Consider the following 19,146-nt stretch of genomic DNA (forward strand, 5'->3'; position numbering starts at 1 on the left):
GATTACAAGCTTTCTGTACGAGTTGAAATTTCAAGGACTTCTTTTTTTTTTTTTTCCTTCCCTAGTGAAAAGGAAACTAGCTGCGCAGAACTCTTCCAGACAGAGGACAGGTGATTCTCATGCTAATTCAATCCCCACTGACCTTCCAAGGGACAATAAATCCAGCCTGGATGTTCTCAATTGCATGATGCACGAAGTAGAGCATGAATTGGAGGAATATGAGCGATGTACAGGCCGTGAGGTTCAGAAAACTCAGAGAAATGAAGGCCTCACTGGATTTACCTTGTCACTGGTGAATGCTCTCTGTCGTTTAATGCGCTACCTCAAAGAGGTGAGAAGACTTTGAATTGCTTCTGTAGAGTGGTAAGAAGAGGTAAAACTTTTCATCTGCTAGAAACAGGTATCCCTAATAAAAAGGGAGGAGTTGACTGCAGTGAAAGTCTCCCAGAGGCTAACAGCAGAACTTATTCATTTAAATAGTTTTATAGCTTGTTGCTTAAATATGTTCAGAGTTGTAGCATATTATTAACTATAGCTTTGTTTACAAACATATTCTTCCTTGCCTTCCCTTTGTGTGTGGGCCTTGACATTACTTGTACATTAAAGACTTGAATTTCTTTGTGAGTATCCCCTCACTTATCTGAGAAGTAAAGGTGATGACTCTTGCTCAGTGGCAGATTGAACAAAGATAAGTGAAGCAGTCAGCACTACCAGCTGCCTGTTCTGCTCTTAGTAGTGGGATGGCTTAACAGATGTGTAGTGGCTCCTGAGCTGCTGCAACATATGTATTTGTGTATTAAAGTACCACAAAACTGGTTCTGGCTTCCTTTAACATGCAGAGCTGTAAACTGCAGCAAAAGTTGTCATATTGCCCTTTTAGCCCCCACAACTAGAAGCAGCAGCTTTTGGGAGACTGGCAGGACAAACAGCTGGATATGGTAACTTGCAGTAACTGGTTGTAATGTGATGTTGTAGCATCATGTGTTTATCAGATGCTGTCACTTAAGATGTTTTCTGCTGTTATGTTTTAAGGTTCCTACCTCTGGTCTGAGTGCAGGATTTCCTGGATTTTTTTTCTGTTGTCTCAGTCCTTATTCTGGGAGCACTAAGTATTTTTCTGTGGAAAATTGGAAAGTTTGTATTACTCAGTGCTTATCTTTTGGAAGGGTTTTTTGCCTTTTGCAAAACTCAACTTGCAGGTGACTAAGAATTTACCTGGCATTAACAAAACTGAGCTTTTTATATCTGAAGCAGTACACTTCCTCAGATGATGTCAGTGAAGCCAGGCACTCTCTTTCCCTGGTTCATGACTTCAAGGAAGAGAAAAAGGCCTTTCAGAAATGTCAAGGTTTATATGCTGACAGTCGCACCTGATCATCTGAGATCCATACAGTGCTTTTCCACTGACAACTACAGATGAATTTCATTAAATAGCGTTGAGTTAACCTCTGTTCTGAGCTACCAGTCGGAGAGGCTACTATGTTTGTTCAGCATTCTACCAAAGTGTGGGTGCTTACAGAAGAACTTACATAGCATCCAGAATATTTGATGTCTTCAGTGTCCTAGAAAGCAATTTTATATACCATATCCTAATAACTACTTTAATTATTTTCCCACTGCCTAATACTAAGTTCCCTACTAATGGAAGGAATTGCCTAAAATGATTTTTTTCATTCTACTTTGGATAAAGATGTGGAAGGAGATAGACATGTTCTGGGAGGGCATTTCTTGCTTTTTGCTCCCTTCCCTTTCACATTGAGTGTAAGAGTTGCAAATTATCAAGCCTTGCAACTTTTTATCACTGTGATGTCTTTTTATTAAGCTACTGGGTGAACACAAAAAATCGTTATAAGGCCATAAAGCAGCAGAGCGTACATTGCAAGCATCTTGAGTCCTCAGAGGCTACCACATTTTTCTCTGACACTGGGCTAGGCTCAAATCTTTAGGACTGCACTTAAAATTGAAAGGAATGGTGGTAGATGTGTTTTTGAAATTTGTCTGTCCTTCTCCTAACACGCACCTTGGCTTTACTGGGAAAGGTCTGTTTAATACCAAGACGGATTAAGCTATAGAAAATGTGTAAGAACATATACAGCCAGGTTATAGGCGGTTTTTCAGTAATATCGTACAAGTTTTTTTCTAAGTTATCTTCTGTTTCCTTATCCAAGAAACACTATATCAACAATATCCTTGTCAGCAGAATACTCTTGAAACCATGGTAGATACAACAACTGTGGTGACTAAACTCAAGTTTCAAGTTGCAGTTTGAAATGTATCATGAGAGTACCAGAGTATTATCTGAGAGAAAGGGAAGAATTTGAGCATCTCTTTTTTCCTTCCTCTCCACACTCACCTTAGACAAGACTGTATTAGATCTTGAATTTCTTTGCAGATGACTTCTAAAAGCTATTCCCTATCAGACAGCCATCCTTGTCCCTATTTAAGGACTCTCTCAGGAGGAACTGTTGAAATTCAAGGTTTTGGCCCTTTTTAGACTAAAATTATATACTAAGTATATGCAGATTCAGGGCAGTGGGGTTTATTTTAGACTTTTTAATCTTCTAAAAGAAAAATATTTTTTAATAAGTAGGAGATAGTGTAAAAGTTTACTATCTGAATAACTTGTAAAGATGAAGTTAATTCTATGCTCTGTGATAGTCTTGCTTTCTCCAAAAGATTACTTTTACCCCTCATCATAAACCGTACTTCATCTTCCTAGCGGCAATCAAAGATGAACCGGCTTTTTCAATATAAAGCTCTTTGCTTTAGGCTGCTCCAAAGCACATACATGAAATGTTCCTCAATAGTGGCATTAAACTTCAGAAATAAGACAATCTGTGTATTTATATGGATTGGCTTATAAAAGTACCTTTTGAAGGACTCTTTCTTCAATGGTATTGTTTATCTGACTACAAGCTTTAGTTCTTTGAATAACCATAAAAATTACATAGAAAGGCTTCAATAAGCAGAATATTTCTGCTACAGAGCAGTGCTGTAAGTACCAGTCTGTCTGTAGAACCTTTGCAGTGACTATTCCTCAAACTGTGTTTGTTTTCTTCTAGTGTTTCTGAATATTAGCTTTAACATGGTATGCATGTTTCAGTAGGGTATGAATATGAGCTAATTACAGGCAAGGGATAGATTATAAGAACTGAATGCTTCTCATCCCAAAGGGGATACTATTGTCATCAGATTAGTGGGCCCAAATCCCCAGTTTTCTTTCAGAGGAAGGTATTCGTTAGCTCTCCATCCACAGAGGCAATTTCACATTAAGCAAGAATAATCTGAAGTGCTGCTTATAGCAGTGCACAATTGGGGATCAGTGGAATTCCTTAAATAAGACTACATTTAAGCCATGTAGAACTTAGACACTCTCTCTTTTTTTTATTTTTTATGTTCTTCCATTTCTATTCATAAGGGTTGAAACCAGTCAGCTGCATTGCTTGGAACAGTGTAGAAGACCTGTTTTCTCTAGCTGAAAAAGAACCAAAAAATGGATGGCTGGTCTCTGGTATACTTTAAGGCAGGCAGATATGCCTCCTTTGTGAGCCCTGTGACAGTATCTGCACTTTACTCTCAAAAATATATATTTATTTATTCATTCACTCTCTGTGTGGCTGCACAGCTGTTTTGTCTTAACTCTTCTTCCTAGATAGCTTTTCACTTCTGGTCCCCATGCCAGCAGAAAATAATCTACAGTATGTAATAGGTAGCTCATGCTCTTTTTTTTTTTTTTCTTTTTCTCTGCACCAGAAAAGAATACTCCAACTGCATTTCAGGATCTCTTGTGTTTTGGAGATGGAATATATGTCTTTTATTCAGGAATTCCTTGAAGTATATGCAGGCAACCATTTGGGGAAGAGCTCCATCTGCTAATTCTGATTTGTCTATATGCCTCTTTGTAACCTCTGCTCGCTGTTAACTATGGTGGTCCAAAAAGTGGCAGTCGTGTACTTTCTTCTGTCTCCAAGTAAATAGTCTTTTGTGTTCTTCCTTGTGCAGGAGAAGGCCTGTCTACTACAGCAGCCTAGGTTGAAATCATAGATTGATGGTATTTTTTGAGGGCAAGAGGTTCTTTACCATAAGGTTATTCAAAATAGGCTTTTTGGCTCCTGTTAAAAGTACTCAAACAAACCCTCAAGATTTCTTTTTCCTCCATGATAGAAAACATGAGAAAATAAATGCTTTCTCCTCTATTTGGTCAAACCTGTCTTCATTAGTGAGCTGAGGGAACTAAAGAACAGACAGGAGTAGCATGGGATACTGACAAGCATCAGCACATCTGGAGTTTATTTCATTACCACACAGAAAAAATTCGGTGGGTTAAAAACTGATATCCATAAAGAGATACAGTGGTTGTAGTTGCAGGCTGTAAAAATTGTGAAGGCAAAAGCACAAGAATTTAAAGGATTCCTTGCAGTGTTCTGGAATAACAAGGAAGGAAGAGTGAGCCCACTGACAGTTCTCAAGTCCTGAAAATTGGATTTTGTAGTGAAAATGCTGAAGTCATTTTAGCAATAGTGGGAAGAGCTGTTTCAGTATAATGTAATGTGGAGCTGTTCCTGTTCAGATATGAATATTGATTAAAGTAGGTTTTTAACTTTTTTTCTCTTTTTAGAATGAAATGCAATTGCGTGAAAAAGAGCTGATGAGACAGCAACATGAGGAGATGTTGAACGAACATAGAGAACTGATTGATGCTTTGACTGCAGAAATCCTGCTAGTGAGGGAAGAAAACATTACTATACAGGTACTGAGAGTTACTGTGCCTTCCTTTCTTTTGTCTACTGCAGGAACTGATGCCATGGAAGTTTTAAAGAAGTTTCTTCTGCAGGATAAGTCTTTAGAATAGTGAGCAGTGTTGCAAAAGTGGGCTAAGATGCATTGTCATACATTCAGGAGATTTTAACAGTAAAGAGAATGATGAAGTTAAATGAGGAGTCTGAGAATGATAATAAGCACTGTGGGGTGGGGAAGAGGAGGAATGTTTAGAAAGTCAACATTTTATCTCCCTTTAAAATGTTTAACTTTTAAGGCCTGGTAAATGCAAATTCTGTGAAACTGAGCTTTACTTAAGTGGATGTGTATGTGCAATCTAAAAGTTTACTTTAGTGTGTATGTATGTACAATCTAAAGGTTTAAGAATCTTCCTCCACACTTCTATAATATTAATACTACTGTAGCAACAAAGTAGAATGGATGTAATGTTAAAATGATCTATTCTCTTTTGTTCGTTTGCGGGCACCGGTAGTGAGCCATTGATTTTGGATAGCTAATTGAGAGAGAGAGTTCACTTCTATTTGTAGATTTTTTTTTTTTTTTGAAGGCATCTACAGTAGTATTTTGAATGATTTCAAGGGTGGCAGAGATATTGACAGTAGTTGGGCTTTTTTTGTTTTTTTTTTTTGTTTTTTTTAATTCAGCCACGCCCAGACTTGGAAACAGTGCACGCATGAGTTGATGGAATTGTTTAGGTCTTTTCACTATGGAGTTAGAGGCATCCCTTTTCCTGTGCATTGCGTAGTGATTGTGCAAAAAGCCTAGTGTTAATTTCTTTGTTTGATAGGCATAAGGGGCTGGGTGTCCAATGGTAGAGGTGCCGGCCCATCATGGTGGTAAACTTCTGTAGCATTGGTTCCACATAACCAGAACCATCCGGATGTCAGAATAGTAGGTTTCCTACTAGGACGGTCTTGTTTCTGTGCCCAGTAGAGCAGGAGGTAACGTCAATCTTAGTGGTATTCTTACATTTTGATAGTTCCCATTTGCCTAGATAGATCATTTGAAAAGGATTTTTGTGTATACACCAATTACTATTGTTCCAAATGCACATGGTCCAATGCTATTACCAGGGCTAAGTTGACCATTATTCCCCAAGATGTATGTGCAATTTGAAGAAGAAATATTATAGTATCTTTGACAGTGCGTACCATTTATGCTCCAAGTAAGGTTCCAAGCAGGCAATTTCTCTAGCTCAGCATTCTTTAAAATTACCAAGTTATTCTTACAAGATCATGCAGTTTTTACATCAGGATTATTGCTGGCCCTTGAACAGTCCAATTGAAACTTTGCTTGGTTATAATTATACCATAGTGTGTAGTTACAATTAGTTGTTTCTCCTACCCAAATTGTGAGGTTTCCCTGAGTCACGTTGACACACCATGGAGCTTTATCACATGAATATGTCTTAAGAGGTTGCTGCCAAAAATCTGGCATCCTAGGATTTAAATATGTCAAATTCGACTGCTACTAGGCTAAACCAGAAACAGGCTCTGCTAGCCAACCGAAATCGGTGTCCAGGGACTGAGGGTAGTATACACAGTACCAGCATTCTGACGCGTTCCCCACTTGTGAGACCCTATTCATAAATTGTACAATGCAATTATTTTCCCAGCCCAGAGTTAAACTTGTAATAGTTATAAAAGACAGAAATGACCCAGAAATCACATTTAAATATGTAGTACGAAATAATTAGAGTGTAACAGATAAACACAGTTTCCCTTGAGTAAGTTTCCGTGCTGTTGCACAGGTTTTCTGTCTTCTGTAGTAGATGCTCAAGGAACTGGAGTGTCCTCCGAGGAGGTCACAGTGTTGGGGGCCGCCTTTACTTGAGAGTGATGAATCCAAGTTTCTTTACCTGCAGCCTTAAAAGCAGAATAAGTGCATAATAGCACTTTTATAGGGCCCTTCCATTTTGGTTGTAACATGTTTTTGGCTTTATGAGTTTTTACCATAACATAACCTCCGAGTTGATACGAATTAAGGTAATCTCCTAAAGGCAGAGGTTGGGTAGTTACAGCTTTGTATCTCTTATTCTTGAAACTGTTCTGCAGATGCATGACATATCGGTTAACAGCTTCATCTGCCGAAAGGCTTGTACGTGCTGGGTCAAAAGTCCCTGGGATCCTATCTGGTCTGCCAAACAAAATTCCAAAAGGAGTCAACCCATGGTTTGGGCCCAGGCATCGTCCCTTAATTCCCATAATGCTAATGGCAATGCTTTGGTCCACTCTAATTGAGTTTCCCTGCAAATTTTGGTTAACTTCATTTTTAGTGTGTGATTCATTCTTTTTACCTGCCCTGAGGATGATAAGGTGTATGTAGTAGTCTTTGAATTTCTAATGTTTCAAATATTGCTTTTAGTATTTCAGCGATAAAATGAGCTCCTTTATCAGAATCTATTTCCTCCTGTACCCCAAAGCATGGTATGACATCTTTCAATAAGGCTTTTACTGCTACTTGGGCTGTGGCCTTCCTGACTGGGAATGCTTCCACCCAACAGGATAATTGGTCAACTATGACTAGCAGATGTTTCTGTCCTTCTTTCAGGGGCATGTCTGCAAAATCTATTTGTAATTTTTGAAAAGGCATCCAAGCCCATGGGCACCCTCCTTTTATTTTAGTTTCTGTCTTTGATTTAGCATTGTATTTTGCACGTACTAAATGCCCTTTCGTTATTTGTAAGATTGCTTGAGTCAAACCTGGTGCTGCACATGACTGGGAAATTCGGTTCTCTAAATAAGACATCCCCCCTGTGTGTCCATCTATAGAATTCTTTCACTAGCGGTATCAGCGTGATCTTAGGGAGCAATGATTTTCCCTGCAAAAAACATATTTCATTTTTTGTTCCACTCCTAAATGCTTCTATCCTTCCACCTCTTCCTTAGTTGTTGCTTGGTGTTCTTTTTCCAATTCCTCTGTAGTTTCAATCATTACCATTTCTTCTCATGCCTCCAGTTTGGTGGGCAGTGGTTATAGGGCAGCTGCTTTCACTGCAGCATCAGCAAGGTTATTTCTTGTAGTTATATTGGAAGTGTCTCTTTGGTGAGCCCTCTGATACAGGATTGCTAACTGCAAAGGTTTTTCCAAAGCCTTTAATAACTCTATAATCTGGTCTCAATGGGCTATTTAATGTCCTGCTGCTATCAAAAAAACTCTTTCTCTCCAAATTATTCCCATTGCAAACACCGCTCCCAAAGCATATTTTGAGTCCATATAGATATTAGCAGTCTTATTCATGGCTATAATACATGCTCGGGTTAAAGCTATCAGTTCTGCCATCTGAGCCCCAAAATATCCTGGAAGGGATCCAGCTTCCAGTACTATATGCTGGATAAGTTACTGCATACCCTACAACCCTTCAACCCTTTTTGTAGTATTATGATTCATTGCAGAACAATATTAAATCCAAATTGTGCAGGGACTCTTCTTTCATAGTAGGCAGAACAGTCAGCCTCAAATCTGTTGTTTCTAAGTGATTGTGAAATAATTTTTCTTTGGGTTGCAGTATTTCTGGTAACAGAGTAGCTGGGTTTAACGTATCACACTGTTCTAAAACCACATTTGGTTCAGTGAGCAAAACTAGCTTATACCAATGTAAACATTGGTGGGTGAACAGTGACCAACCCTGCTGAGTCACGACCATTTTCACCGTATGAGGCACCATTACAGGTAAGGGGTGTCCCAAAACAATATTCCTCACCTTCTCAATCATTATAGCCATTGCCATTACAGCCCTAGCACACTCAATCGTTCCTTGAATTACTGGATCCAGCTGTGCTGAATAATAAGCTGTCACATGCCAGCACTGGGCAGTTTCCTGAACTAGAACACTGCCTGTGATTCCCTTTTTTTCATGCAAATATAACACAAAGGGTTTTCCATAGTCTGGTAAAGCTAGAGAGGGAGCCTCTATAACTGCCTGCTTTAACTCCTTATATGCTTTTTCCGCCTCTGGAGTCCACACCACTAAATGTGGTTCACTATCCTTAGTTAACTGTGTTAAAACCTTTGCTTTTTCACTAAACCTGGGTATCTGAAACCTATGAAATCCTACTGCACCTAAAAAGGCCCTAACCTGTCTTTTCATCTGAGGGACTGGTATTTCTTGGATTTTTGTATTTGCTCTGATGAGATCAATCTCTCTCCTGATCGAATTATCATTCCCAAATAATTTATTTTCTGCTGGCACAAGTGCATTTTGGCAAGAGGGACTTTATGTCCCTTTTCTGCTAGGGCACACAACAGTGTTTTAGTATCTTGCAAGCAATTACAATCAGTCCTTGCAATCAACAAGTCATCTACATATTGTATCAGTTTAGTGTTTTTTGACAGTGTAATTGTTTGTAAATCCCTTTTTAATATTCTTGAAAACAATGTGGGGGAACCCACAAATCCCTGTGATAGTCTGGTCCATGTATACTGCTGTCCTTTCCAAGGAATGGCAGAAAGGAGCTGTGAGTCTTTATGTACTGGTATACTAAAGAAAGCTGCTGTTAGATCCAAAACAATAAAACAGCTTGCATCTGAGTGAATTTCCATTAGGACTTGGATCAGATCAGGGACCACAGGATGTGGTAGATGCACTATTTTATTAATTACTCACAAATCTTGTAGAAAGTAGTATACCAGTTTCCCATCTGGGTCCAATTTTGATTCCTCGACAGGCAATACAAGGGTATTACGGGGGGAGAGTGCATCGTAGTATAATTCTGTTCTTAATCAAATCAGCAATCACAGGCTCAATTCCCTGTTCAGCCTTCTGGGAAAGGGGGTACTGTTTTATGGCAGGCCACTGACACTGTTTTACTGAAGTTTTCACAGGCGCTGCTGATTTCAGCAGCCCTCCTTCATTTCCGGACTTTGCCCAGACTTGTTCAGGAACATCTTTAGATCCCTCGGGATTAATGGTGCCTCCACCACTGCCATCATCTGGCCTATTATTTCTGGCAGTTTCAATATTATGCTTGCACTGTCAAATACAATTCTTGCCTGCAGTTTTCCCAATATATCTCTTCCTAACAGATTAGCTAGGCTGTTTTCCATTATAGCAAATTACTGATTTCTACTAATAAAGGGACAGTAGTCCTCAGAATTTTAGGGTGCCCTTCAATACCTTGTGCTTGTATTTTCTCTGGACTCAATTTTCCTGAATAGGCAGTTAACATGGAGTAAGTTGCCCTGGTATCCACTAAGAACTCTAGGTTGTGGCCATTAATTCTTACTAGGGTCCTAGCTCTGTCTCCTACCACTAATTCACATGCTGCTAATCCTTCAGGTTCCCCTTCCTTATATCATTGCTGGGGATTATGCTGCGAAAATTTGACGACCTCTTCTGCACTTTTTATGATCCTGTGGTCTCCAAATGGGAGGATTTCCTAATCATCCCCTCATCTGGGGCCAAAGGGGAAAGACAATCTCTTCTCCAATGCCCCTCCTTCATACAATATGCACAGCAATTTGGGTTCAACTGTCCCTTACCTATTCCTGCTCCTCTGGTCCCTCTTCCCCTTTGACCTTGTCCTCTCACATCTATTCCCCTTCCTTTCATCTTTGGAATTCCTCTCAACGCTGCTGCCAATGTATTCACTTCCTCCCACTGTCGTCTTTCTTTCTCTTTCCTTTCTTCTTCTGATCTTCCATTGTATATGTAAGTTGCTAATGATAGTATCTTTTGTAAATTCTCTCCCTGCCTTCCTGGAGTGCATTTTCTGAAATACTCTTGGATATCTGGCATTGCTTGCTGGACAAATACGCTCACTGCCAGTCTCTTTAAAATTCTACATAGTCATCCTTCCATTACGTAATAGGGCTTGCTGCAAGCAGTTCCAAAAATCGCTCCGGTGTTGCTCAGACTTTTGCCTTACTTCCTGAGCCCTTTTCCAATTAATGCCCATTTGCCCTGCAGCTCTTATTGCTATAACTAGATTTTGGCACACCATGTTGCATGCTGCACCATCATTCGCATTATTATAATCCCTGTTCGGATCTACTTGTGGCCAAGGTTGTTGGTTTCCATCTTGATCTGCTAATTCCCTGTCCTTTTCCAATATCCATTCTCTATCCCCGGGCTGAAATAGCTGTTGTATCAATACTTGAACATGCCCCCAACAAAGGTGATGTCCCTTTGTCATTGTAGAAAACAGGCTAGCTGCCTTCTCTGAGTCTTCCCTCACCCGGGCATTTGCTGTGCCCATTGAACTAGATCTCCTGGAGCCCACGGCCAAGAAAAATACAGACATGCAATATCAGTGTGGGGGGGCTGCTGGCGTGGTGCCGTTGATGCCCCCGCAGCCGGGTTAGGCATCACAGCTCCAATCATAAGAGTTTACAAAGCGACAGATTGATTTCCCGTGGGAAGTGATGGGTATAGGTTAGAAGTTTCAGCAGAAGCAGATTCAGGTGCTGAGGCAGAGTGAGGGGCAGCAGAAGCCAAAGCCGCTACTTGAGTCTTCCAGCATTTGTTGCGCGAGCATGTCTTACCTTACTTGAGTCTCCGAATCCCCCTGGACGCTTAAATGCCCAGTTATCCCAAATATACCAGTAGTCCATTTGCTGAAGTTTCTGATCCTCCAAGTGATGTCACAAGAAGGTCAGCTTACCCACATCAAATGAACCATCCTGAGGCTCCTCTCAAGTCTATTGGCCATTCTTCATGACAGAGGGTAGTTACTCTACCCTTACTGTGACCTGAGGTTCCTTCAATTTTCTTCCAGTTTTGCACAATTTTCACTAGCGGTGAACCCTATTTTACCTTTCCTGCTGAACCCCCCATGACTCATACTGACCCGGTTTTAGTACTTCCCTCGTGAGCGTTGCCACCGCAACAGCTGTCAGGTGAACTCTCCCTGCACTGGCTACGTCAAATGTGGTTCCAGCGCTCACCTGATTGGAAGCCCCCTGTGTCCCATCTGGGTCGCCAAATTGTTAAAATGATCTATTCTCTTGCGTTTGTTCACGGGCACCAGTAATAAGCAGCAGTAGTCAGATTTCTAAGGTTTTTGCGTTTTGGGGTTTTTGCATTTTGGGGTTTTTGGGGGGCGGTTTTCTTTTTGATGGGTTTTTCTGGGTGCTTTTTTGGGCTTTTTAAAGTTTTTTTTTTTTGCTTTTTTGCATTTTTGGCCTTTTTAAAGTTTGTTTTTATGGTTTTTGGCGTTTTTAAAGTTTTTTGCGGGTTTTGGCATTTTTGGCATTTTTAAAGGTTTTTTTGCGTTTTTTTGGCGTTTTTAAAGGTTTGTGGTTTTGTCTTTTTTGTGCTTTTGGCATTTTGAAGGTTTTTTTGTGTTTTTTGGCATTTTTAGTTTTGCGGTTTTTGGTGTTTTAAAAGTTTTTTGCATTTTTTGGCGTTTTTAAAGGTTTTTTTGGGCCCTTTTGGCCATTTTTGGCGTTTTTAAAAAGTTTTTAAAGTTTTTAATTTTTTTTGCTGGGGGGGGGTGCGGGTTTTTTTTGCGGTTTTAGGGGTTGTTTTGCGAGTATTTTTGCTAGCAATAAGGTGAAGGGACCCTGAGCAGCTTTTTGTTTCAAGTTTTAAGCGATAGTAAGTTGCTAAATATTCAATACTTTACTTTACATAACCAACCAGATCTATCCACCATTCTTAGTTCTACCAATTCGCTGGCTGTGTTACAGTGCGAGATAGTTCTGTGCCAGCTTTAAATGGTCCGTCTCATAATTATTCATTAACTAATTTTGCACCTCTTCTGGTATTACTTTTGAATAACTTTTGTACTGCTGGCTGGATTAAACTGGCTTCTTTGCAGTTCTTCAACTTTGTATGAAAAACAGGGCTGAGGCAAGGTCAGATAAGATGTTCTGCTTGCAGGGCACGTGACCTTGCATGCAGTGAGTCAGGGAAAGAAAAAATATTTAACTGAGGCAGAGCAGAGAATAAATAATAAACTCAGAGACACTGATATTTAACACCTTGTTGGAATCTCACAAATTCAAGAAGTGATACTAAGAGGGCAGAATTTCTTCTCAGTGGTAATCGTTGTATATAATTTTCTAATTAATGTTTCTTGAATATAGATGTCTGTATCTTTTTTTTTTTCTGCTTTTCCCTTAGAAGAAGCTTCAGCAGTACATGATAGCAACAGATGAACAGCTGACCTCTCTCATACAAGCATTTAAAGGCCTCCCTTTAGCAGAATCTAAAAGAGGACAAAGTCCAAATCATTTTGGAATTGCAAGCAAAGGTCCAGCGAACAGCCAAGGTGTGTGTCTGCATGTGTGAGGAGGGAGATGGGAGTTTATCCCTGTGGTAGAAAACTTAGTATTTAATGGATGTCCGCTTGAATAAGCGCCCATTGTGTGAGCCTGGATCAGACTTCTGGGAATTCGTGTGCCACTGTAAACAGTTCTGCTCTGAACACAACCCTTTCGAAACGGATTTAAAATATATAAATATATAAAAAAATAAAAAATTATAAGTATAAATATGTAAAAAGTAGCCTCTCATTACACATGGGAGATTTCCTTCTTTTTCTTTCCCATTAAGATGTCTTACAAAGTCAGGTTTATTTTGAGGGTCCTAAAAAAAAAATCCAACTGAAGCAGGATTCCACCTTTCTGTGCTGAGAGGTGGCAAATAGTATGAGACTGGTTCTCTATTGAGCCACTGGAGGTCGCTGCTGACCAGAAACGGCAGAGTTACTTAGCAGTATTAAGTGACCAGACAGAAGCCTGTTTCTTGGCATGTTTGGGTTTTACCAGAGGTGAATGATCAGTTAGGTATAGATACGTAACAGTATGGTATAGATACATAACAGACACCGGCTAAGTTAAGCCAGTAGCATCTATGGCCAAACTAACAAAATGTGATTCATCCTGTGCTTTTAAGCTTCTTTTACCATTGATTTTGCTCTCAATCCTCTTCCACTCTTGAGCTGTTTAAATGCATCCCCTTTGCTCTCAAGATCACTAATTCCTAGTGAATCCTATGATTACTTGGAGCTATTTGTATTGCTTAGTTGAATGTTGTTTGTGTGGACATTACATTCAAAAAATTTCTTCCTAACAGTTTCTATGGTTCTCTTCCTGAGAACCCATGTACCGTATCACTTTTTTGGGATAAAAAAGCTTTATAACTAAAGAAACAAACAAACCCCTCCTGTTCAACAATTTTGCAAGACTGTTCCAAATTGTCTGTCTTTATTGGTCTGTCTTCTTAGAAGACGACTGCTTCCTGAGAAAAAGCTTCATGAAGTTGCAAAAAAATTTCTTCCTCCTCCACCTCCTTCAGAAGGAGAGTTCAGGAACTTTAAGGCTTCTGTCTGGGTGTGAAATGGTTGATATCTGCTAGGTGGTTTTGCTGCAGAAACCATGTGTAAGTTAACTATATTATAGAACTTGAGAGAGGGGAGTGGCTGAAGAAGGGGTGGGGACAATATCACAATGACAAATAGCATGCAAGGACAATGCCTTGGAAGCGCAGTTCTGTAAGGTGAAACATCTCCTGTCAGGGTCACTGAATAGAGGGTAGTAGGTTCTTTCTTCAATCTCAGTAATATGGACCACGAGCAATATCCTCAAGCAGCGTCTTTTGGCTGTTTGCCTTTGAAGAGCGTATTTGTCTCTTGTATTTTTGGATCGGATATGTCCCACTTAATTCTCCAACAACTTCTCTTTTGGGAACAAATGTTCTAAACAAAGCTATTAATGGAGAACTCAAAGATAGTACTAATGGAGCAAAGGATGTAAGTATTTTAAAATTACTGGGGTGCATTGCTAGTTATTACTTTGATTTTGTGCTTTTCATTCTGTGCCTCTCGGATATGTTCAAAACAGGTGGCAAAATAGACACAAACTAGTTGTAGTTAAGTATAGAGTAATAGCTTCCCTCTTTACTGGAGAGAAGCCTGACTTAGATGAAGTCGTAGTGAGAGCGCTGGTGTGCTCTGAAGAGTTTTGAATTCGTAGGTCTGATTTTTTCAAGAGAGTATTACCAAATGCAGCTCATTTCGGTATCGATGCCTCACAAGTCGTATGTCTGTAGATTTTTGTGCATGGGCTACTAACAGATCTCTTACTAGTATCCTGAGGCTGTGAGGCTATATGTGATAGCTCTTTCTGCCCAATAAAGATTTGTGTTACGCTCCAGTGAAAGATTTGACTACTTGGGGATTTAAAAGGAAGTGAGGAGTATGTAGGGAACATAAATCTAGACTGTCTTTTCAGGTGCCTGAATGAAAGGGTGGCCATTACTGAGATTTTTCCCTACACTGCTACTGCACTATTTTTTTTTAATTCAATCTCTGCTTCGCCTCTTTCTTTAGAGAAAAGCACTTTGACCTATTTTGAGCCCAGGACTGATATGGGCAGCGGGGAAAATATGCTGAAATTCCCACATGAGGAAATGCCTGTCAAATTTCCCCAGAGGCCAAGTGCCTCGGATGGTGTGGGAGCAGGTAGAAGTTTGCCAACTCACATCTTCCAGCCAGCTGTACTGTTGTCACCGCCCCGGCAGAAGAGCAGTCAGGAATTATCTACCCTCCAGAATGGTGAGCTGATGGTTGCTCTTTCTCTCACTCTTTCTCTCGCTCTCTGGCTGTAGTAAACTTGGGAGTCTTTGTATCGTGTTACTATTTGAATCTCTTAGGCTCATGTTCTCTTTGGAGATCTATCTTCTATGAAAAATTTTAATTTGGGTGTCCAGACACTTTGACCCTATAACTGGGTTCTCCTGCATCTGCATCCAGATAAGCATTTCTTTTCTTTCTGTGCCTATTGCTAATTCCCTTTAGACTTTCTGTCATCATTCCTTGCAGTTGTCTGTCTACTGTCTGTAGCCCTGTCAGTGGCATTCTAGACTGGCACTCTTTTCTTGTACTGGTTTTGATTGTTATTCTGTATGGTTTGCTGTAGCTCTCTGTCTATGATTTAGAGCATGTCTTCTCAGATCTCCATCTGCTGGTGATGTAATCCAGCATCTGTCACCTGTAATGGTGAGATCGTTCAAGACTGGAACTTCAGGTACTTCTGGAGCCCATGCAGACAAACTGCATACTCTTATTTTGTGCCAGCCTATCTTTCCAGCAGAGATTCTTCTAAAGGCTTTGGGAGCAGATTTCCATATGGGTTTCACATAGTACACAAGAAGTGGGTGAAGAAGTTCTGGGTGAGATTATGGTCAGGTGCCAGATAACCAGATTAGCTCACAATCTTGTGTCAGTATCTGTAGGCTTCAGGAGTTTTATAGGGATAGGTAGCTCAGTTCTTGTTGCTTTCGGGAGAAAGGTTTCTCAGGGATGATTAGGGAAGCAGTTTCTCACCTAAACTTATTGAAGTGAGCAGGAGGGAGAACCCTTTGTGACTGTTTTAAAGTTAGCTGTTTCCTCCTGAAATTGTCATTATAATCACATGCATCTTACTGAGTATGCTAGGCCCCTGGAAACCTGTGTATTGGGAGGCAGATAATCCTGTTTATGGCTAGTTTGATGGTTGCTGACAGGAAATAGGGCACAGTAATGAAGTTTTTGGCCTTCCCTCCTCCTTTCCCCTCCTTTCAGCTACGTTGATTTGCAAGTCTTTTCCAGTCAGAGAAATAACCCAAAAGTACTTTTGATTTGAAGAAGCTGGCAAGAAGAATGCAGGGTCTATCTAGTTTAAGCTTTTGCTAGTCTGGTATGCTGTGAGGAGGCACAGAAAGAACTCAGGAGGAAGTGAGCTACAGGTAATTTTCTGCAAAGATTAGCATCTGACTTCAGTCCCATTGAGAACTATCAGACATTGACTGTCATTTGAAACAAGAGTATGAAACTATATTCATAGACTTCACTGTAGTTTAGCTGTGTGTGAAATATATTGTTATTCTTTATTACTGTTAAGGCTGCTAAATGGGCCAACAATTGTTAAACTTTTTGAGAATGCTTCTTTATGGAAAATAATTCATAAAATTGCAGACTTACATGCAAGTTTTTGAATGTCATGGTCTTCGCAAGAGGCAAAAGCTATATAACTTTGGAAGGAATGGGCTATTTTGTATGTAAGATGTGGAACTTCTGCTTTTGATCACAAAATTCTGTTTGGACTTAATATGAAGAGCTGCAGTTGACAGTACTGTAACATTTGGTCATGGGTGTGTGTGATGTGTTACCAGTTTGCTAATGATGACCATGAAAAATACCTAACTACTTTTGTGGGCCAGAATGCTTCCCCTTGTTCTTAGGGGCTCACTAAATAGCTATTATTGTTATTCCAAATGTTTATTTGCTTTGTTGCCAGCCCAGCATAAATACAAGAAGAAAAAGGCAGACTTGTAGTTTATTAGGTAAGGTAGCTGGATTTTGGGAAATGGAGGACAAAGTGTTTGAGCGTTTCCATTTTTTCTATCAGCTAAGAAATTCAAAACATTTTCTCTTCTGTCTGACTTCTCTCTCCAACTATAATGAAATCATGCAAATATAAGACAATTTGCAATGGGAAATATTAACTCTTTGGAATGGTGAATCCTTGTAGCAGTCTCTTGCATAAAGGGATTTTTCTCCATAATGTACCCTATTCAGGTTACATGTTACAGTTAAAGTTCCTGCGTGATTATTTTCTCTTGTAAATTACTAGCCTGATAGAATAAAATCACTGTTAGTTTCCTTGACAAGGATCATGTGTTTCTTTCCTTATTGTTCCTTTATTTCTTGTTTGTAGTCTTTAAGGCCATCTCTCAGTCCACTGAAAACACTGAGAGAGAACCATGCAAGGAGAGGACCTCGCCCTCCTCCCTGGTAACACAGAGCGCAACTGAGGAAAAATGTCTCTTCTCTCAAAGGCAACCAATTCCTCCTTCAGACAAAGACGTGGAGAGTTCCCAAGAGAAAGTCAGTCTGTCTTCCCCAGGTGATTCTGGAAAAAACAGTGCAGCTGAAGAGTTCTCTCAGAGCAGTGATCTGCTGGGACAGATAGCTGAGCTAACATGGCAGAACTCTCTTATTAAAGCTCAGCTAAGCAAATTCAGAGGCTGCTCTGAGGAAAGAGGTGATGGCCTACATCAGCCAGATCCAATACAAAATATAAACCCTAGTCTAGATACTTCACAGGGACAGGTGAGAATTTAATAGACAAGAAGGGGTGGATTCCCCTTTCTGCTTATCTCTTTTCTGATAACTTACTGATGTTTTAAGACTATCTCGTCTGTTTTGTCAGTTGTTTTAAGACCTATTTCATGTGATGTTATATTGAGTAAATTAAGGACCTATATATATGACAGTGAAAGAGACAAAAACAGATTTTTTCACAAGAGGTGCTATATTACTATATTTACTTAAGGAACTGATTTTCAGCTTGAAAGGTTAGGTGTGTAAAAGTACTTGAAATATGTTGCATGCTCTCCCTGAAGGTGCAAATTATAAGCTTTTAATTGGAAGTAATTATCTGTACATAGACTCATATTGCGGTACCAAAGAGCTTGGAGGAACGAATAGCAGAGCTGAATCGTCAGAGTGCAGACGCACGTGATAAACTGTTGCAGCTAATAGACCAGCAAAAATTAGCTGCTGCCCATATGGTCTCTCCAATGATATCTCCTATTCCACCCCCATCCTTAAATTATACTGGTAAGTACCCAGCTTTAGGAGAAACAAAAACTAGTAAGATAATATTTTTCCCCTTTTGGGAGTTCTCTTTAACAGATTGGATCAGCAGTTGTGGTCAGTGCACTTGCTCTTAATGACTGTGTGGTACAAACACTCCTTGTTTTTAGAGGTGGCAGACTTCAGAGAGCTAAAAATATATCACCTAAACTTCTTCTAAAGTTAGTTTCTTAGTTAGCTTGCTGCAGATGTTATGCTCTGTGGTCAGTTTGTTCTTTGCTATGCCTTTGTCTGCAGAACTGTTGCACTGTCACTTAAGAGCAGAACTAGGTTTTATTGCTAACAGGCAGCAAGACACTTTTTCAGTGTCTGTAATGCCCAGTATTCCCAATTCCCAATTTTATAAATTTTTTTTAAATTATTGAATGCTTACAGCATTTTAAGCAGGCCTCTCTACTGCAGAATCTTTTAGGAAAAGATGAAGCATTTACATCAGGCCTCTAAAGGTCACAGAAAAGTGGTTATCCAATCCTTAACCACACTTCAAAGTTTTTGGTCTTTTGGTGCTCTTTCCATCAGATTAGCTTGCTGACTTACTGCCAGTGCTAGCAAAAAGAAATTAACAAGCTTAAAATCGTCTGAAGAGACAAATCAGTGAAGAACATATTCTTGCTGATTCAAGATCCATGGATTCGTTCCTAAATGTAACTATAAACAAAAATATTCTCTAGCAGATGAGGGCTTCTTAATCTTTCCATGGAGTTATTGCAATAGCAGGTAAAGCTGTGCATGAGCGTGTTCACACATGCACTATCTAGGCCACCCCCCCTTTCCTCCTTCCTAA

General features: G+C 39.8%; 1 protein-coding gene across 6 annotated transcripts in view; it reads left to right on the forward strand.

Annotated features, from left to right (window-relative positions):
• Positions 1-19,146, forward strand: part of SPICE1 (spindle and centriole associated protein 1) — a 33,426-nt gene that overhangs the window by 11,731 nt on the left and 2,549 nt on the right. For all 6 annotated transcript variants that reach the window (XM_064519668.1, XM_064519662.1, XM_064519653.1 and 3 more), the window contains 6 exons: positions 66-331; positions 4,619-4,750; positions 12,845-12,992; positions 15,054-15,278; positions 17,422-17,816; positions 18,155-18,326. In XM_064519668.1, the coding sequence (XP_064375738.1) occupies positions 66-331; positions 4,619-4,750; positions 12,845-12,992; positions 15,054-15,278; positions 17,422-17,816; positions 18,155-18,326 (1,338 nt within the window). The remainder of the gene's footprint in view (positions 1-65; positions 332-4,618; positions 4,751-12,844; positions 12,993-15,053; positions 15,279-17,421; positions 17,817-18,154; positions 18,327-19,146) is intronic.

Source organism: Dromaius novaehollandiae, chromosome 1 (assembly GCF_036370855.1).
Source record: "Dromaius novaehollandiae isolate bDroNov1 chromosome 1, bDroNov1.hap1, whole genome shotgun sequence".
Lineage (NCBI taxonomy): Eukaryota > Metazoa > Chordata > Aves > Casuariiformes > Dromaiidae > Dromaius > Dromaius novaehollandiae.